At 46.4% G+C, this 21,650-nt stretch overlaps 1 protein-coding gene across 3 annotated transcripts in view; it reads left to right on the top strand.

Moving 5' to 3' along the window:
• Positions 1-21,650, top strand: part of camsap3 (calmodulin regulated spectrin-associated protein family, member 3) — a 50,821-nt gene that overhangs the window by 21,828 nt on the left and 7,343 nt on the right. Inside the window, exons 3-12 of one of the 3 annotated variants that reach the window (XM_031827144.1) lie at positions 13,332-13,487; positions 13,651-13,737; positions 14,769-14,801; positions 16,098-16,236; positions 17,101-17,240; positions 17,855-17,939; positions 18,326-18,368; positions 18,585-18,655; positions 19,111-19,183; positions 19,323-21,564. In XM_031827144.1, coding sequence (XP_031683004.1) covers positions 13,332-13,487; positions 13,651-13,737; positions 14,769-14,801; positions 16,098-16,236; positions 17,101-17,240; positions 17,855-17,939; positions 18,326-18,368; positions 18,585-18,655; positions 19,111-19,183; positions 19,323-21,564 — 3,069 coding nt within the window. The remainder of the gene's footprint in view (positions 1-13,331; positions 13,488-13,650; positions 13,738-14,768; positions 14,802-16,097; positions 16,237-17,100; positions 17,241-17,854; positions 17,940-18,325; positions 18,369-18,584; positions 18,656-19,110; positions 19,184-19,322; positions 21,565-21,650) is intronic. The other 2 variants (XM_031827146.1, XM_031827145.1) reach the window with 2 other exon arrangements.

Raw genomic sequence — 21,650 nt, 5'->3', positions numbered from 1 at the left:
TGACAGGATTTGAATGTTTTCATTCTCTCTAGGGCCAGGAGTTTTTCCCAGGATTTTTTTTTTTTTTTTAAACCATATGATCAGATTATAAACAAATCTGGTCCCGTCATAGCCAATATAACACAGTTTTTTTACAGCTGATTACTATGTCATAACCGGAGTTTTACCTGGTTAGGTCAGCCTACCAGACCAAGAACAACTCTGGGCCCCAGGAACCCCCCCCCCACCACCACCACTCTGGGACCTATGGTGCCACTTTTGAAATCACCACACAATGTTACAAATGAAAACATTTTTTATTTTATTTCATTATCTATCTAAAACATGTTGACTTATGTCGTTTTACTTACATATCTCAACATTTTGTAGACATAGACTTCCATAGTTTTGCCTGGCTCAGCAGAGGTGGCAGCTACTGCGACCAATTTCGGAATGTAACGGGCAATTTAAGGTAAACACTCAAGGAAAATGTCTACATTTCAGCTGTTTCAAAAACATTGCTCTGCTATTACCATTTATACTGTAAGAGTGTTGAGCTCAACGAGACCGTTCTGTTTACACTGCCCTGCTCAGAGGGTGGGGGTGTGGGGGGGAGACTGTCGGGCGCGACCTTCGGAGGTAGCGCTCGAGACTAGAGGATGGCCGATTTGAAGTTTTCATAACAATCGGTAGTCTGCATTTTTGGACACCGATTATGGCCGATTGCACTGCACGAGGAGACTGCGTGGCAGGCTGACTACTTGTTATGCGAGTGCAGCAAGGAGCCAAGGGAAGTTGCTAGCTAGCATTAAACTTATAAAAAACAATAAATCAATCATAATCACTAGTTAACTACACATGGTTGATGATATTACTAGTTTATCTAGCTTGTCCTGCATTGCATATAATCGATGTGGTGCCTGTTAATTTATCAATCACAGCCTACTTCGCCAAACGGGTGATGATTTAACGCGCATTCACGAAAAAAGCACTGTCGTTGCACCAATGTGTACCTAAACATCAATGCCTTTTATTAAAATCAATACACAAGTATATATTTTTATACTTGAGCTAATATTGCCTGCTAACATTAATTTATTTTAACTAGAGAAATTGTCACTTCTCTTGCATTCAGTGCAAGCAGAGTCAGAGTATATGCAGCAGTTTGGGCCACCTGGCTCGTTGCAAACTGTGTGAAGACTATTTCTTCCTAACAAAGACCGTAATTAATTTGCCACAATTGTACATAACTATGACATAACATTGAAGGTTGTGCAATGTAACAGCAATATTTAGATTTAGGGATGCTACCCGTTCGATAAAATACGGAATGGTTCTGTATTTCACTGAAAGAATAAACGTTTTGTTTTCGAAAATATAGTTTACGGATTTGACCATATTAATGACCTAAGGCTCGTATTTCTGTGTGTTATTATAATTAAGTTTATGATTAGATAGAGCAGTCTGACTGAGCGGTGGTAAGCAGCAGCAGGCTCGTAAGCATTCATTCAAACAGCACTTTCCTGCATTTGCCAGCAGCTCTTCGCTGTGCTTCAAGCATTGCGCTGTTTATGACTTCAAGCCTATCAACTCCTGAGATTAGGCTGGCAATATTATAGTGCCTATAAGAACATCCAATAGTAAATGTTATTTCAATTGGTATAGAGAGAGTCCTATAATCACTACAACCTAAAACTACATACCTGGGAATATTGAAGACTCCTGTTAAAAGGAACCACCAGCTTTCATATGTTCTCATGTTCTGAACAAGGAACTTCAACGTTAGCTTTTTTTACATGGCACATATTGCACTTTTACTTTCTTCTCCAACACTGTTTTTGCAATATTTAAACCAAATTGAACATGTTTCATAATTTATTTGAGACTAAATTGATTTATTAAGTTAAAATAAGTGTTCATTCAGTGTTGTCGTAATTGTCATTATTACAAATATATAAATAAAAATCAGCCGATTAATCGGTATCGGCTTTTTTTGGTCCTCCAATTATCGGTATCGGCGTTGAAAAATCATAGTCGGTCGACCTCTACTCAAGACATAAGTCTCTCAAATTGATACCTCTCGAAAACCTCTCAAATGTGCCTTTTGCTATCGTCCATGTGAAACCGGCTTCAGTTTCCTCCTCCCCTCCTCTCACACTCACTAGTTCTGTCACTCTCTCATATTCCTCTCTACTGTCATTCTTTCTCTCTTTGTCCAAAATTCCACACTCTCAGACTGTCTAGTTCCTCTCATTTTAACATGAACATGAAGGTAATGGATCCCTCTGTGTCTGAGTCTCTGTTTGGATGCTTTACTGTATTTCCCTCTACTTTTTGTCTTCTAAATTGAACACTTGAAAAGGCAGCCATTGCAGCGACATGACATGGCTCAGCTCCACATCCATTCCAGTTGCTCTGTTGTGGGTAATCGGTGTCAGGGAGTGGTGTTCTGACTAAGTGTGACTGAATCTCTCTCTCCCCATTAGAGAGAGCTACTGGGCTGGTTGGAAATGGCATCTCCACCCCCCTCCCCTCAGACAGCCCAGCTCAACCCAGACCATGCAGACATCATGACAGCTTTATACCCATGCTACCCTGAGTGCTCTCAGCCCTTGTCTTTCCTCCCTCGCCCTGCACTGACTGTGCTAGCCAGGTTGTCCCCCCAACCCCCGTATTTCGCCTCAGCCCCTGTCTCTGTTCCCAGCCCCTGTCTCTGTTCCCAGCCCCTGTCTCTGCCCCCAGCCTCCGTCTCTGTCTTGCCGCGGACTCCGTCTCTCCCTTTGCACTAGACTGCAGACAATACGTATACATTGAACAGACAAGTCTTGGCTCACAGATAAGCTAGTAGTGTGACCTTGCCTCTGTTGAGCACAACACACCCCTAGAGTGAGGAGGGGAGAGCCCAGTCGTCTCTCCCAGTGCCCAGCGCCCTCCATCCCTCCCCTAGGTAGAATGGTATGTGACAGCAGGGCAACGGTGGCTGGGCTGGCACTGCCATGTAGTCTCTCTCTCGCACTCTCATTCACACACACACACACACACACACACACAGCACTGTGCGGACGTCAGCACTTTACACCCAGCACGGAGAGACGGACAGGCAGGCAGGCAGACTGAGAGATTCAGGCCGCAGCCTTGTAGCAGCAGCAGTGTGTGTGCATGCTATGATGACTACCAGTCAGGGAGAATTTGAGTTCAGAAAAAGTAAAACAACAAGTACAGTAGAAGGGGCTGGTTAGTGCAGATTAGGCTCAGACTAAAGAGGGATCGAGGTGGAAGAAAGCCCCCCCCCTGACAAGGGAATCTGTTGTTATGACCTGTCAGTCCTCTCCATTGCTCTACTTTTGACCAGGCCCCATTGGTCTCTGGTCAAAAGTAGTGCACTAGGTAGGGAATAGTGTGCCATTTGGGACTCAGACAGGGTTAATGATTATAACAAAGAGAGGGGGCTCTGGTTAGCCAATAGAGAGAAGGGAGGAGTCCTGCTGCTGTTAAGCCATAGGGCTCTGGTCAAAATAGAGCTGGGCTATATACCGTATTTTACTATATAACGGTATTGATGTTGTTGTTTTTTACAAAAACCGGCTCGTTTTTATAGTTTACTCTGTTTGATACTTGATGTCTTTCTCCCTCTCCTCGTGCTGTATGTCACTTCCCCTACACCAAACCCTGCCCCCTGTCATGCCAGGAGAGAGCAGTTGCTCTTGAGTCACTTTCTTGCCGTTCACACTGCAGTCTAGCGTTCTATAACAACATTAGCTTGTTTATCTTACTGTCTGCAAACTACTGTCTGCTAGTTTCTTTTCTTAGCAAGCTGTGGCTAAAATAAATGGTTGTCCCCTAATGCTAATTGCTAGTTAGCTGGCTAACGTTAGCTTCTAAATGAACTAAGATGTAGATGACTAATGCAGCCTGGGACCCGTTCTGGTGCAGGCCTAGCATGTTATTTGTGCAACGGTATCGTCAAAATCAGAGAGGAATAGGTGAAGCATGAATACGTAATATCAAAAGTGCATAACTTGTACAAAATATATATATTTTTTAAGTTTGAACAGTATAAAACAATTTGGATGGAGAAAGACTCATTCAAATCCCTTAGAATGTATGTGTTGCCACACTGGGGGCTCATGAACTACTCATAAAGCATATTTGGAAGTTTTACTGTTCAAAAACATACAATATTTTCACATTTGTGAAGATATTTTAATGTGATACGTTGGCCATATCGCCCAGCCCTAGGTCAAAAGCAGTGCACCTTTTAGGGAATAGGGTACCATTTGGGGACTACTTTGTTGTGCATTATGTGAAACAACACTGATAGAGGGGGAGACAAAGATGGAATCATTATTGCTCTGAGTGGTAGATTCATGTACAAGGGGCAGACAATAAGCAACTGTTAGTGTAGAACAAGCATAGTCGAGTAAACGACCGCAGTAGCATTATAGCAATGGGTACATTTCTATATTTTCTGTGTCCTCTGTATCTATTATATCCCCAGCTAGTGTTGCCCAAATTACTCCCCTGTCTTAGCTACACATCAGTCCTCAGCCCCTTTCTCTCCCCTCCGCCCATCTCTGCCCCTGTCTCTGTCATTAGCCTGTCTCCATTTCTCCCCATCCTGTTTCTGCCCTCAGCCTGTCTGTGACCCCGTCTGTCCTCAGCCCATCTCCGTCTCTCCCCTCAGCCCCTGTATGTGACCCCGTCTGTCCTCAGCCCATCTCAGCCCCTGTATGTGCCCCCGTCTCTGTCCTCAGCCCATCTCTCCCCTCAGCCCCTGTATGTGCCCCCGTCTCTGTCCTCAGCCCATCTCTCCCCTCAGCCCCTGTATGTGACCCCGTCTCTGTCCTCAGCCCATCTCTCCCCTCAGCCCCTGTATGTGACCCCGTCTCTGTCCTCAGCCCATCTCTCCCCTCAGCCCCTGTATGTGACCCCGTCTCTGTCCTCAGCCCATCTCCATTTCTCCCCTCAGCCTGTCTCATCCCCCATCTCTGTCCTCAGCTGCTCTCTCTGTCCTCAGCCCCGGTCTCTGTCTCTGCAGTGATGTGTGGATCCTTAGAATGAGCATATAACAGGTAAAAAAGACTAAACTGATCCTAGATCAGCACTCCTGCTCTTAAAAAATTCATGAATACAGGCCTTCAGGACAGGAGCCCCTGGTGTCATTCAGTTGAACAGCTAGTCTAAAGGAAACCTAGCCTGGTTAAAACCAGACTGAACGCTGTGTTTACCAGGCTAGACGAACATTGCCTGCCTGGCCTGCCTGGCTGCACACTGAACTGTCTGCTTGCCCTGCTATCTGTTTGCCCTGCGATCTGTTTGCCCTGCTAGCTGTCTGTTTTGTTTTTCTGTCTTTGTCCTTGAGACCTACTGAAAACACTAAGAGCACTTATTTAAAATAACCCTCCAGACACACAACCCTCCAGACTCATTGTCCTTCACTGCATGGCCTTGATTTGATTGGAAGGTCAGAGTGTTGTGTGTTTCATAAACAGTTCTACGCTTTACTGAGTCAAAGGCTGTTCTCGTCTCCGGTGGGAAGCAGTGGAGGTTACATGTACCTGTAGGCCCACTTCTCAGAACCTGGTGTGTGTTCGTGCGTGGGTGCCACTAGGGTTGCACATTTTGGGGAATATTCAGAGGTGGAAACTTTCCGCGGGAATTAATGAGAATTAATGAGAATAAATGGGAATTAACAGGAATATATGCAAATTAATATTAATACCAATTAAATGTAGATGTTTATTGCATTGGATATATTTACATATCATATGGAGACAGAAACATAAACCTTTTACCTTATCACAAGTAGACATAATTGCAAGTGATTAAATCCTTCCAATAGAAATAAAAAATACATTTACTTACGAATTGAACTGTAATTAAATGAGTTGACTCTTCACATGGGAGGATTTCACTGAACAACAAAAGGGAATATTGAATGATCCCCAATGATCCATCGCATCTCCCCCCAAAAAATTTCAACATACATCTGTAAAATGATAGTCCAGAAACTAAATCCTTGGTTGTCTTCCTCTCAGAATTCCATGTATTCTCCCTGGACCACCCCAATGTCTACCTCTTGAACATCAGACTCTAAGACCTCATCTTCACTGTCACTTTCCAACCTTGTTGAGGACGGCTCGTTGTCAGGCTCAAAAAGCCTTACGTTTTCCCGGGTGGCCACCAGTTTCTCAGCCGTTGTATTGGTCAGCCTGTTGCGTGCTTTGGTGTGTGTGTGTTCCCAAACAAGGACCAGTTGCGCTCTGAGGCGGCTGATGGTGGTGGGATTTGGCGGATGATTGAGGCAACAGGGGAAAGAGCCTCAGATCCACAAAGTCCCTTCCACCAGGTGGCTGAAAAGATATATGTTGGCACGACTGCCATATTGCATCTTCATCCCAAAGCCCTTGCTTGGAATTCTACTTCGCCAGACTGCCAAGAACCTTGCCCTCATCCAGGCCAAGGTGGCGAGATATCATAGGCCTTGTTGATCTCTGCACCAGACAGGATGCTGCGGCGTGTATGGGCTTCAGGCAGGAGTCTTTACGCTTTTTGATGTCTTTTAGAACTGCAGTTTACTCTGCTTGGAGCAACTCCTCATCGTTTTAATGCTTCTGGTATTTTTGCAAATGACATACGTGATCACTGTACTATTGCCTGTGTGAGAGATGGTAAAATTCCTAAGAAATCTCCACGTGGTTTACGAAAAGAAACTGGAAGCGGTTTGATGTTCAAGGTTTTTTACGTGATGTATCTAGCATTGAATGGAATAGAATGGAATTAATCCCTGATGTTGAACTAGCCTTTTCTTACTTCCACAACACATTCCAGGATGTATGCAATAGGCATGCCCCTTTTAAAAAAAACAAATCAGGATTAAGGGCAGCGAGAACCCTTGGTTTACTAAGGAACTTACAAAAATCATAATGGAACGAAATGCTATTTGGGCTAAAGCAAGAGGGACTGGTTTGGCAGATGATTGGATGGCTTTTAAACGTCTTCAAAATATGGGTGTGGCTATGATCCGTAAATTGAAAGCAGACCACTACCTGAAATCTATTTCATAATTTAAATAATCCATCCAAATTTTGGCAAGTAGTGAAGGGTTTGGAGTACAAAAAAGATCCACCGCTTCCCAAACAATTGTTGGTAGACACACAGATTGTAACTGAGAGAACCTCCATTCAGAAAGCCTTGAACCAGCATTTTTTTGTTGTTGATACAAGCAGTTTATTTGAAAAGGTCAAAGGTATAATTGAGCCCCCTATGAATTTACCTGACACCCCTGTGCACTCCTTTACCAGGTTCTCCTTTTCATCCTTCTCTGTTTCAGAAGTGTGTAAAGCCCTGAAAGAAATTGCTGGGGGGAAAATCCCCTGGCCCTGATGAACTAGACCTCTGCTTCCTACACCTAGCTGCAGACATCATTGCTCCCCCCTTAACATGTATTTTTAACCTCATGCTTGATATAAAGGAAATCCCCAAGTTCTGGAAATCTGCTTTTGTACTGGAGATCCTACGCTACTTGACAACTATCGACCCATATCAAAATTGTCTGTACTGTCAAAGGTACTGGAGTCCTTTAGTTAGCAGGCAGCTAAAGGCCTACTTCCAAGAAAACAACATCTTAAATGGAATGCAATCAGCACTGTTTCAGCAACATTGAATGTTTTAAATGACATCCACAGTGCACTTGATAAGAAATTACATTGTGTGTCTGTCTTTATTGATTTGTCACAGGCTTTTGACACCGTGGACCATGCTGTGGTAGTGCAAAGGTTAAAATGTTGTGGAATTTCTGGTCATGCTCTAGATTGTGTACGATTTGATAGGTAATTTATAAACCAATGTGTAATGGCGGATGGTTGTAAATCTGAGTCCGTAGAGGTGTGCTCAGGTGTTCCGCAGAGTTCTATTTTGGGCCCACTGTTGTTCATTTTGTATATCAGCAACATTAGAGATCTTATTGAAACAGCGGATGTTCATTTTTATGCAGATGATGCTCTTTATTCAAGTGTTAGTAGTTTATCTTTAGCTTTTGAAAATGCCCAAAGAGCATTTAATATCATATAACAGAATCTGTATGATTTTAAAACTGGTTCTAATTTCGGGTAAAAACAAAATGCATGCTATTTTCAAATGCCAGGCATGTTACTAATCATATCATTGCTACATTGGCTGGACATACTATAGAGCAAGTTAAAGTGTACAAATATTTGGGTGTGTGGGTTAATGATAAGCTGAGCTTCACTGTTCATGTAGAGAACTTGATAAGGAAACTCGAGCTGAAAATAGGTTTTTATTACCGGCATCTTGGCTTGTTTTTCTTTTGAGGCCAGGAAGGAGCTGGTACGATGTACATTACTGGTGGTTTTAGATTTTAGTGATGTTATATAAATACATATATATTATGCAGGCCTCAGCCACTACCCTGAGAGCACTTGATTCCGTGTATCATGCAGCCCTCCGGTTCATTACAAATCAAAAACATTGATCTCTATAGCGCTGTTGGCTGGACGTCATTGACCTTGCTTAGGCTTAAACACTGGTATACACTGATTTATAAGGCCATATTGGGTAAAATGCCATTTTATCTCTGTTCTTTTTAGTCAGGTCGGTAGATAAATATCAATTACGGTCCCATTCTCATTTGCTTCTAACAGTATCTAAAATTAGAACAGGTCATGGTAGAAATAGTTTTAGTTACTTAGCTCCGTGGTTCTGGAATTCTCTCCTGAACATTTAAAAAATTTGATCTAGTTTCGTTGGTGGTTTAAACACTTGATCGATGTATATATCATAGAAGAGTGTAATTGTCTTTAGGACAGCTGTTTTTGGTCAAGACTTTCGTGTTTTTAATGTAAAATGTTTTTGTTGTATTGTATGTGTGTTTATAGTTTTGTTTAATGTTGTGTTAGTGAATGTAAGTTTTGTTTTGTCTGAAACGTTGTTCCCTGTGCTGCTATTGGACCAGGTCTCTCTTTTCTAAGAGATGTTATCTCAATGAGAAAAACCTGTATAAATAAAGGTAACAAAACTAAACAAATGGGCAGGGCAGTATGGATTTCTTCTCTTACATCTGCAAGCAGAGTCTGAACATCAGACAGGATGGCAATTGTCTCCCTCAATCCGTGCAATGGCTACTGCTATGGCCATTTGGAGAGACTCCTTCCCCTCCAGGAGACTGTCAAACATGATGACAACACCACCCCAACAGGTGTTGCTGGGCAGCTTCAATGTGGTGCTCTTATTCTTCTCACTTTGCTTGGTGAGGTAGATTGCTGCTGTCACATACCTAACCATTTCCTTGGCTCTCTTGTTGAGTGTATCCATTGCCATGATGTCCTTGAGGAGCAGATTCAATACATGAGCAGCACCGCCAATGGGTGTGATGTGAGGGTCGGACTCCTCCATTTTAGACCAAGCAGCCTTCATTTTCGCAGCATTGTCGGTCACCAGTGCAAATACCTTCTGTGGTACAAGGTCATTGATGGCTGCCTTCAGCTCATCTGCAATGTAGAGACCAGTGTGTCTGTTGTCCCTTGTCTGTGCTCTTGTAGAATACTGGTTGAGGGGTGGAGATGATGTAGTTCGTTATTCCTTGCCCACGAACATTCGACCACCCATCAGAGATGATTGCAATACAGTCTGCTTTCTCTATGATTTGCTTGACCTTCACTTGAACTCTGTTGAACTCTGCATCCAGCAAATGAGTAGATAAAGCATGTCTGGTTGGAGGGGTGTATGCTGGGCAAAGAACATTCAGAAATGTCTTCCAATCCACATTGCCTGTGACGATCAGAGGTGAACCAGTTGCATACACAGCTCGAGCAAGACATTCATCAGCATTTCTCTGACTTAGTTCCTCCATTGAGTCAAAATAACTTCTGATAGGGCGGCAGGTAGCCTAGTGGTTAGAGCGTTGGGCCAGTAACCAAAAGGTTCGAAGGATCGAATCCCCGTGCTGCCCAGGTAAAAATCTGTCGTTCTGCCCCTGAACAAGGCACTTAACCCACTGTTCCTAGGCCGTCATTGTAAATAAGAATTTGTTCTTAACTGACTTGCCTATATTTTTTAAGAATTCCAGGAGGACCATGAGCTGTTGCTATCGATAGGGTGCCAGATTCATAATTTTCACCTCACATACAGTTGAAGTCAGAAGTTTACATCCACTTAGGTTGGAGTCATTAAAACTCGTTTTTCAACCACTCCACAAATTTCTTGTTAATAAACAATAGTTTTGGCAAGTTGGTTAGGACATAAACTTTGTGCATGACATATTCCAGTCTGTGCTAGCAAAACACTCCTGTACAGTTGAAGTTGGAAGTTTACATACACATATCCTGATGGCCACCGTGTGATGCCAGGACAACAACCTCTCTCTCAACGTGATCAAGACAAAGGAGATGATTGTGGGACTACAGGAAAAGGAGGATCGAGCGCTCCCCCATTCTCATTGACGGGGCTGTAGTGGAACAGGTTGAGAGCTTCAAGTTCCTTGGTGTCCACATCACCAACAAACTAACATGGTCTAAGCATACCATGACAGTCGTGAAGAGGGCACGACAAAACCTATTCCCCCTCAGGAGACTGAATAGATTTTGGCATGGGTCCTCAGATCCTCAAAAGTTCTACAGCTGCACCATCGAGAGCATCCTGACGGGTTGCATCACTGCCTGGTATGGCAACTGCTCAGCCTTTCGACCGCAAGGCCCTACAGAGGGTAGTGTGTATGGCCCAGTACATCACTGGGGCCAAGCTTCCTGCCAGCCAGGGCCTCTATACCAGGCGGTGTCAGGAAGGCCCTAAAAATGATCAGACTCCAGCCACCCTAGTCATAGCCTGTTCTCTATGCTACCGCACGGCAAGTGGTATTAGAGCGCCACGTCTAGGTCCAAAAGTCTTATAAACAGACCATTTGCATTGTCCCCCCCCCCTATTTTACACTGCTGCTACTCTGTTTATTTTCTATGCATAGTTACTTTAATAACTCTACCTACATGTACATATTATCTCGAATAACCGGTGCCCCCGCACATTGACTCTGTGCCGGTACCCCCCTGTATATAGCCCCGCTATTGTTATTTTACTGCTTCTTTTTAATTTAATTTTAGGTATTTTTCTTAACTGCATTGTCAGTTAAGAGCTTGTAAGTAAGCATTTCACTGTAAGGTTGTATTCGGCAACATGTGCCAAATAGAATTTGATTTGATTTGACTAAATGCTGTGCTTTCCAGGCTGGACTGACACTGCTTGCCTGCACACTGAGCGATCTGTTTCTTTCTGCATCTGTCTTTCTGTCTGTCTATATCTGTCCTACAGACCTACTGATAACCCTAAGAGCACTTATCTAAATCCAACCCTCCAGACTCTCTAACTTGCACTCTCCTTCACTTTCCCTGGTTTGATTAGGTCAGAGCATTGTGTTTCTATGAACAGTTCTAGACTTTACCACAGATGGGAACAATGAGAGATATTTCACTGGATGTATAAATGTGAAGCTTCCCCTTGGCGTTTCCACTCACTGCCAAAAATAGGAGTGAGAGGAAGCCCACCGGCCGGCAGTGAGAGAAAATGAAATGAGATGGATTTTGGGTGACATTCTGCACATTTTCTGATCGGTGAAACGTTTTGATTTCAATACAGTTTTCTGTTCCCAAAACTAATCTGTTATGTCCAGAGTGGACAAAGTTTTTTGTGGACTTTACCCTTTGCAAAAAAAAAATCAGGAGTGCAAAAGCGAATTGAGTTATTGCTCACGCGCACTTCACAGAGGAGGCGTTCCCTAACGGAAATATGCAGATACATGCTAGAATGCGCCAATAGGATCTCGCTAGCTCGTGCTTGGCTCTGCCCTCCTCCTTGCTTGTTCTGGCAACTATGACTCATTTGTTCCCATTGGAAACGACAGTCTGTCGTCTATCTGGGTTTAGTTAAACAAATCTTTGACTGTACTAACTGGGTCAAAGGCTGTTCTTGTCTACGCAGACCCCTCATGATGAGTTACGATTTTTGTTGGGGTCCCAACCCCATCAGTTGCCCATCCCTGACCTAACTCCATGGGAAGCAGCAGTAGACCGATAACGAGCTAACCCTCTTATGGGAGCTAAGGAGCTCTCCCCTGAGTGAGCTGATCATGTTTTTGGTGTGTTTTAATGGGCTTGGGCCATGAGAGCGCAATGTAATGGGTTTGGCCATGAGAACTAAAGGCACTAATAGGTTTGGCTATGAGAAAAGGTACTAACTAGCTTGGAGAAAGGCACTGTCATGATTTTGGGCAAGGAGAGGAACAGAAGCAATGGACCCTGCATTGGGGGTTGGCTGGAAATATGGCAGTTTCGGTTTGGGATGTGACGGGGGAAGCTATTGTTGTGCCCTTTTTTTAATGTTGTGTAAATTGATACTTTATGTTTTATGGTTGTGTTGTGAAAGAAGGGGTTTTGTGTGTGTAGTTTTACTCACATTCTAGTGTGTGTGCACACGCACACTGCGCCACAGGATTCCTGGGGTTTGTGCATCTCTCTCACTGAGCCATCCCTAGTGGGTTGATTACAGAACAACACTGTACAGAACCAAACTGTATCCTGCGCAGCCTTAGAGGCACTGTACACAACGTTATCCTGTAACCTGTCGTCCATGAGTCATGCTGCCATATCTCCTAGCAGAGAGGAGGGAGAAAACGCGCACACACAACGATTAGAAGGGAGAAGAGGGAATGACTAGGAGGAGGAAAGAGAAAGTACACCGTGAAGGGGCAGAGAGGGAGTACACAGAGTAAAAAAGGGCTGTTATCGTGATGGCACAGATGTTCCAAAGTTCACTCAGACAAGCTATCTTTCTCTCTCTCTTTTTCTCTCTCTCAGCTCTCTTTTTGCTCTTCTGCTCTCTCTCTTGCTTTCTGCTGATTCAGAGCTGTGGTTCTTGGAGTCTCCTAGTGGCTGGTTGTGGTACTGACCTGAGAACCTGCCATACATACTACATACTGCAGCCTGGTGTGATCTCATCTCGCCAGCTCTGCCACATTAACATGGACCATGCTCTTTCAGAGCAGTCTGAGGCTGTGGCCCAAATGGCACCCGCTTCCCTAAATAGTGCACTACATTGAACAGGGCCTTTGATACAACCCTATGGGCTCTGGTCAAAAGTAGCGCACGATACAGGGGATAGGGTGCCGTTTGGGACACAGCCTAAATGGTAGTGCTGCTACCCACCATTATTGCATTAGCCATAATTGATGGATGCTGTATTAAATGTCGTCTGAGTTTGGTGGGCGGACAGCCAATACCGCAGCTACCTCCCCTGACTGTTCCAATGCTGACAGTTCCCTGTTCTCTTTGCTGTGATTGGTGCAGAGTGCCCACCTGGCGGTGATGGATGCCCTGATGTCGGTGGGCGCCATGGAGACGGTGAGCGCAGTGAGGATGTCCGGTGCGGCGACAGGGGAAGAGCTTCTGGGTGGAGTGGGAGGAGCCAGCTGGGAGAACACCCTGCTCCACTGGGTGAATGGGGTGAGGACAAGGACAGGGAGGACTCTCTCTGTCTGTCTCTCTCTCTCTCTCTCTCTCTCTGTCTCTCTCTGCGTTGCCGAGTCATGATTTCATAACCCAATTTATATCGGAGTACAAAATATACAGACTTATAACGTGTGGCTTTCCACCATCCCATCCCCAGTTGAATCAGAGGCTGAGAGAGCAAACAGAGGGTGCACAGGGTGACCCGTCTCAGGACAGCACAGAGCCACAGCCTGTCCAGCCTTCTGTAAGTATTCCACTACACCTGTACTACACAGGAACTGTGTCCAAAATGGCATCCTATTCCTTATATAGTGCATCTGTATAGAGCCCTATGGGCCCTGGTCAAAAGTAGTCCACTATGTATGGTGTATGGTGCCATTGAGGAAGCATGCAGTATTTATGTCAACAGCACTCACATTATGAAACACATTATGAAACACATTGTGTAACACGTATACATTAATCTCATGGATTACATGCTATTAAAACACTCTGATGTAAACATTTCCTGTGAACAAGCATGTTTTATACAGCGTGTGCATGTAAGCTATTTCTACTTTATCGTGACAGTTTATAGTCTCCTACGCACACACTTTACATGCAATCTCCCTAGTAATCTGGTGCTTGTGCAGGTAACTACCAAAATAAAGGAAACTACGAGTCGCTGAAACGGCTTCAAAGCGCCTTGGCATAGATGAGGGATGTGAGACTTCTTCCACGAGAAATTCCATCATTTGTTTTTTGTTGTTGATGGTGGTGGAAAACGCTGTCTCAGGCACCACTCCAGAATCTCCCATAAGTGTTCAACTGGGTTGAGATCTGGTGACTGACACACACACACACAACCCTTTAAACCCCCTAGTCTCCTTTTGAGACTCCTATTTCAAAGTCACTGAGATGTCTTGTAGCCATGGTAGCCAAAATAATGGGCAACTGGGCATTTTTCTACATGACCCTAAGCATAATGGGATGTTTTAGTGGCTTAATTAACTCAGGAACCACACCTGTGTGGAAGCGCCTGCTTTCGTGTCCCTCATTTACACAAGTGTTTCATTTTATTTTGCAGTTACCAGTATCTCAACATAATGCTTACTGGTTGTATAATTGTTAGACTATATATATATATATATATATATATACCCTCTTCAAAACTGTCTTTTTCCTCTTAACTGTCCTATTAAAGTAGCCTTAATACATATAGTATCCTCTCCTCTCCACCTGTCTTCTCCTTCCCTGTTTTCCTCTTTCTCTGTCCTCTTTCCTCCTCTCTGACAGTGTCCCACTCGCTGGTACTGGAAACTTGTCCCTGTAAGTTCCTCCTCTTTCCTCTCCTCTTGCATCATTCCTTATCTTTCTCTCCGTCTTCATATTCTCTATTCTCGCTCTTATTAGATTTTTGAATGAGAGGTCTGTTCTGTTTTTCTCTCCCTGCCTCTCCCCCTGTTGGTACAATATAAGAATGCAGGCATACTGCTTCACTGCTCTGCACTAGGCCTATCCGCTGTACATTTCCTTGGGCTGATGTCACAGGGAGGGGTAGGGATGGGCAGGGTATTGTTGTTATTGGACATAAATCACATGTAATCTACTCAGGGCTCTGGAAATGTGAGAGAAAAAAACGTTCCTGCTAGAAACCAGTCCGTCTGGTCGACTCCGTCTTAAAACGGACCATGTGACGTTTTTTGTTGTTTGTTTCTAGCCACTAGCCAGTCATTGTTTTGAGTCCCGAATGACACCCTATTCCCTATTTGTTGGATTACTTTTAGCCAGGGCCCATAGAGTAAGAAGTAATGAGCTCGTGGTGTAGGCCTTTTAATGTGCGGTGAAACATTATGAACTGTGCCAATACAACCATTCTAACATGGCCGATAGTCATAGCTGTTTCACACTATATTTGTTTTCTATCTGATTGGGACGGTTGTGTAACATTACACTCTCCTGAACAGACCCCAGGTATTACAGTCTGGTGACAGTGTTGACACTGCTGGCTGTGTTCAGTCGTTGTCTAAAACCTGAGAAGTCTCAACCTGAATAGTTTACCTGCGTCAGGTTGGGTTAAATATCTTCCTCCGACGAGACTCTCTCCCCTGGCCTACTTTCCACTGACAAAGCCCTCGCTGTCTCTGGACTCTTTCTATGGTTACGTCCAAAATGCCACCCTATTCCCTTTTGAACAGAGCCCTAGTCAAGACTACTGCACTACATAGTCAATAGTAGTGCACTATACAGGCAGTAGGGTGCCAATTGGGACGCAAGCCATTCTCTCTCTCCCCATGGCTTCTGCTGCCTGGTTGGCTGCACCTTTCTCTTCTCCACTTCCATGGCATGTTATCTGTTCTCTCTCCACTTCCACCCCTTTATTCTCTCTCTCCTCTAGGAGCGTGTTTTTGGTCACGTTATCCGCGAGCCTGATGGGTGTTTGTGTGCACGTGTGTATGTACCATTTGTGCTGTATGTCCACCTGTGTTTAATTTTTTTTTTTTTTTAAGAACATTGACCTTGAACTCGCATTGAATAGTAAAGCCTGGACATCTCCCCAACTCTCCTGTACTCACTTAATGACGTGTCTCTCTCTCGCTCTCTCGCTCTCTCACCCCATCTAAGATCCGCTACAGAAAGGACAAGATGCTGTCTAAACAGAAGCCTACATTTCCGGTGGTGACTGAAGTCAAAGACCTCTCCAACGGTTGTGCCATTGCTGCTGTTGTACACTACTACTGCCCCGGCCTGTTGCAGCTAGAGGGTACGTACATAAAACCACATGATACAAATTAGCATGACAGTATTTGATATGCAAATACAAAAGTAAAACACAGGACTTGCGTATAGTTGTCCAATACAATGCAATATAGGACATGCCTGAGGGTTTGACTAAAAAGCCTAGCTTACTATGTTACAGGTTCCATCTAGGTTTAAACCACACTGCCTTTAATACAGTAACCTACTGTATTACTGTGTGCAGTGTATCATTACAGTAACCTACTGTATTACTGTGTGCAGTGTATCATTACAGTAACCTACTGTATTACTGTGTGCAGTGTATCATCACAGTAACCTACTGTGTGCAGTGTTTTATTACAGTAACCTGCTGTATTACTGTGTGCAGTGTATCATCACAGTAACCTACTGTGTGCAGTGTTTTATTACAGTAACCTGCTGTATTACTGTGTGCAGTGTATCATCACAGTAACCTACTGTGTGCAGTGTGTCATTACAGTAACCTACTGTGTGCAGTGCGTCATTACAGTAACCTGCTGTATTACTGTGTGCAGTGTATCATTACAGTAACCTACTGTGTGCAATATATCATTACAGTAACCTACTGTGTGCAATATATCATTAGAGTAACCTATTGTATTACTGTGTGCAGTGTATCATTACACATACTGTACTACCTGTCCTGTGTTAGATGTTTAGACTCCATGGCCTGACTACCTGCTCGTTGTACCGTTCCTGTGTTAAATGGGAGTTGTAATATGGCTTCCCTGTGCTCTAGCCTCTCCAAACTGTACGCGTGACTTTTTCAGCGGGGTTGGGATAAAGTCGAATTCCCGTCGGTCCTCTGCGTATAGTTGGACAATCAAGTGATCCTCGTTTTGTCCTTCAGATGTGTGTATGAAGGAGTCCATGGCGGTGGAAGACAGCCTGTACAACCTGCAGCTGATCCGAGAGTTCTGTGACAGCTGTCTGAAGAGCTGCTGCCCCCTAGTGTTGGAGGACCTGCTCTACTCCCCACATGAGCTCCAGGTACCACCCCCCCACCCCCCAGTAAGGCCCTGTAGGATTTTGCTCCAACCCCAGTTGTAACTAACCAGATTTAATTTAGCTTATTATTAGGCGCGCTAGACTAGGGTTGGAGTACAAACCTACAGGGTGGTAGCGCTCCAGAAACGGGTTTGGAGAGCTCCGATCTACACATTGTCTTGCCCCCAGAGCCATGCATTTAGAAATGTGTGGCTAAATATATGTCTCTGCCTAGACTGGAGCGGCAGGTAGCCCAGTGGCAGCAGGTAGCCTAGTGGTTAGAACGTTGGGCCAGTAACCGAAAGGTTGCTAGATCGAATACCCGAGCCGACAAGGTAAAAATCTGTCATTCTGCCCCTGAACAAGGCAGTTAACCCTCTGTTCTCCGGTTGGCCGTCATTGTGAATAAGAATTTGTTCTTAACTGACTTGCCTAGCTAAATGAAAAAATATAAAAAGACGGTCTTATACAGGGAGTGTTTGGCCAACTGCCGCTGGATGCCATACATGTAGTAAAACTATTAAAGCATGTAACTTTTATCATATCCAGGAATGAATTGTTACGGAGATCGAAACGGCATTACAGGGCTCCTTTAACTGTTTCTCTGGTATGTTCAGGTCAACATGATGAGTTTCCTAGCGGAGCTGCTGGGTTGGTTTGAGGTACGGAGGCCGGAGTTTGTTCAGCCACTGAACACCACTGGTAAGTGTTGGGCTGGGCCCTGTTCAGGTAGATGCAATGTTACAAAACGTGCACATAGGACACATTTCTATCAAACAGGTGTGGTGGTCTGTCATGTAGAATAGCGAATTATGTCAGCTCTAGTTGTTACATTTCTATCTGCATTATTCGGAGCGTTTCGCCTCACTGAATACACCCCCAGGGCCTATATTCATAAAGTGACTCTGAGTAGGAGTGCTGTTCTAGGATCTGGTCCTCCCTGTCCAAAATAATTGTGATCTAAAAGGCTAAACTGATCCTAAATCAGCCCTTCTACTTTTGAGATGCTTGATACATTCAAGCCCAAGTCTTGTGTGTGCGATTCCTGCGTCGGCCTAAATGGACTAATGAGACTGTTTTTGTTCCAGATGCTTCTGCACCGCTCAAGCCAACCAGTTTGAGCAATAACAGGTACAGCAGCTCTCGCACAATCATAATCACAAACATGACTTTATATTTCTATATCAGTAGTAATCTGTCTCAGGAATGATATCTTTAGAGTGAACATGTATTGTGAGCGCTCGGGTGACTGAGTAGATTTCCGATGTATTTATTACCTATGGCAAAATCAACTTGAAGCTTCATCTTGACACTTGATCTTGAAACAAGTTTTTGTCCGTATTTCAGCGGCTCTCCTTCCATCTTCAAGAAGCCATTCCTGCCCATCTCCTCACCAGTGTCGCCAGGGCCTGCGCCAGGTGAGTGCGGGGCAACGCCCATCCCATCATTAAGGTCTGTCACACGTCTGTCCTCTGCAGAACACCCGGGTTCAAATAGTGTTTTGTTTTATTTACACTCAAACAACACAATACGTGTAATGCAATGAAATGGATTGCTTGACGAGCTTGCCTGGCCCAAATGGAAGCAATGGAATAGTCCCGAAAGTGCAAACTCCATTCATCTGTGACCGCAGGCAGGCATGCTCAATCAAACGCTCCTCAAGGTATTTGAGGGAGAACAGGTACTTAGGTTCACACTCTGGTGAGTCTTTTATAACTGTGTTGTCTGCGTTTGTTTATTAGTGGGTCCACGTGAAGGTTTCTCGCTTTTTCTGTATTTATTTTTGGTGTTTATCTTTGCCCTGACTAGTGCCTGTGTGTCTTTGTGGTGTCTTTGTGTGTCTGTGTTGGTGACTGTGTGTGAATGTGTGCAGCGTCTCTGACTCAGTCTGCCTCCATGTCTCATGTAGAGAGAGCTGGGAGAACATGGACCAAGAAGCCTTTCAGGTAGGACCCCATCTCTTTGTTTCTCTCTGTTAGCTCCATATTTCAGTTGTATCTCAGTACAAAGTGTTGGTCAATTCTATTTCAATGAAGTCATTTCAGGAAGTAAACGCTCTCTCTCTTCCCGTCTCTCTCCGTCCAGTCGTCCCCTGTCCTCGGCCGTGTCCTTTAGTATTCCCTTTGGCCTGGACAGCGACGTGGACGTCGTGATGGGCGGAGCCATAACCCGCTCGGTCAGCTCTGATAACGTGGCCCCCGGCCAGACCATAACCCGCGTGCCCTACACCCCCCCAGAGGACCTTAGTCACCTGCTCAGCAAGCCCCCCGCCCCCCCCGGCTCCCACAGAGGTTCCTGGGCCACCCAGAGCTCCTCTGTGGTGCCCATGCTGCTGAAGGAGAATGGCCTGGGAGAGGGGGATGGGGATGGGGAGCTGCCCACCATCGAGGAGGCCCTGCAGATCATACACAACGAGGACAAGATGGAGCCCCGGCTCCACCCTGACGGGGCGGCCGACGGATTCTTCCTGCACTCTCCCGACGACCCGGCCAGCACCAGACGCAACGGCCGCGCCGCTCACTCCTCCCACCCGCCTAACCCCATACCCCTCAGCTGCTCTGCCCCGTCCCGATCTGGGATGATGTACCACCCCCACCTCCCCATGGGGGGCAAGACGCAGGCACCCAGGGAGCAGGCCTCCTCCACCCCCTTCTCCCGTACCCGACACACGTCGGAGGGCTCGCGGGACGACGACTCGGTGCTGAGGGACGGGAGCGTGGACTCTGACGCCTCTGAGGACCTCCTTCTCCTCCCCAATGCCCAGTCCACCCCTGCCACGCCTGCTGTCCACACCAGAAGCTGTGGAGGGGGAGCGGACGCACCGGACAGTGGCGTGAGGATGACCAGCTTCGCTGAGCGCAAGAAGAAACCGTCGACAGTGGGTGTATCACCTAATAGCGGCAGCGCCAGCTGCAGCGAACCGGTCGCCCCGGCAGCGACAGCTCCGATGACCAGCTGGGTGGTCCAGCCCCAGAAGTCGACAGAGGAGAGCCCCAGTAAGAGTCCTGGATTGACCACCGAGATGTCCGAGCTGGGAGCCCGGCTGGACGAGAAGAGGAAGGCCATCGAGGCCCAGAAGAAACGGATTGAGGCCATCTTCGCCAAGCACCGCCAGAGACTGGGCAAGAGCGCCTTCCTGCAGCTGAAGAAAGAGCAGGGAGTTGGGGAGAGAGAGGAGGAGGAGGGGGGCCAGGTTAGCGCCTCCTCCACAGAGGAGGACCTCAGGGGGCTGACGCTAGAGGAAAGGCTGGCTCGCATGGAGGACGAGGAGCAGCAGGAGGTGCAGCAGCAGGAGAAACGGCGCCTCTCACTGGAGCAGGAGGGGAATATAAAACCTTCATCACACCTGGACAACAAGCAGGCCTCCTTACCCAGAAGGGAGAAGGGTGCAGGGGCGGCAGGGCCAGGAGGAGAGCAGGTCGGAGTGGTAGCGCGTCAGCCAGCGCCCTTGGGGGAATACAACAATGCTGTCTCAAAGCTGAACGCGGCGCTAAGCTCCCTGCAGAACGACATGCAGCGCCTCTCCGAACAACAGAACCAACTCATCAGGAAGAAGCCTGCCACTCCTGCTGGCAACAAGTCCTGGGTGATCCCGCCCAGTCTCAAATCCTCGGCCCCTCCCCCGACTCGCATGTCCCGCACGTCCACCCCCCGCGACCTCGCCTCCGCCTCATCTTCCCCCTCGTCGTCCCGCCGCAACGCAGCCAGTCCCGCCAGAACATCCAAGTCACCCCAGGTCCAGCGCCGGGCCCAGTCGGTGCCTCCCAAGAGCCCCAAGCACCAGGCCACCCACTACCACCACGCCCGCCCCCAGGACCTCAAAGTGCCGGGCCTGTCACGCGTCCTCACCCCCCCACAGAATGTGGACACTATCCCCCACCTGCGCCGCGCCTCCCCCTGGCAGTGCCGGGACCAGAACTCCTCCACCTTCAACATCAGCTCTGCCCCCAGCCCTGCCTCAACCCCAATCCCCTCCCCCGCCCCAACCCCCACCCCCCGGGCCCTGTCGCTGGCCCTGGATGACAACATGTCGGACGCCGGCTCGAACGAGGACCAGAGCATCTTCAGCATTGACCTGGATACCGCCACATCTCAGGCCTCGGGGAGAAAGGAGCATGGAGGTGGTGGGAGCTCGGGGGCGCCCTCCGAGTGCTCGTTTGAGAGTGACGTTCCAGCTGCGGGGGTGTTTAATGGCAAGCGTAGCAGCCTGATCGAGATTTCTCTATCGGCCTTGTGCGGGGAGGAGGATGACTTGAGTGTCATGGACGACTCCATGAGCGACGTGACCGAACCCGAGATGAAGGGAGGGGTCGGCTTCTTCTTTAAGGTTAGCCGGACTCTGTGTGTGTTTGTCTGTGTCTGTTTGCCCGTGTATGTGTTGTAAGCCTAACTAATCCTGTACCGGTGTGTGTC

Source organism: Oncorhynchus kisutch, linkage group LG6, assembly GCF_002021735.2.
Source record: "Oncorhynchus kisutch isolate 150728-3 linkage group LG6, Okis_V2, whole genome shotgun sequence".
NCBI classification, from domain to species: Eukaryota; Metazoa; Chordata; class Actinopteri; order Salmoniformes; family Salmonidae; genus Oncorhynchus; species Oncorhynchus kisutch.
The sequence above is the reverse complement of the archived record's forward strand: the minus strand, read 5'-3'. Positions and strand labels throughout refer to the sequence as shown.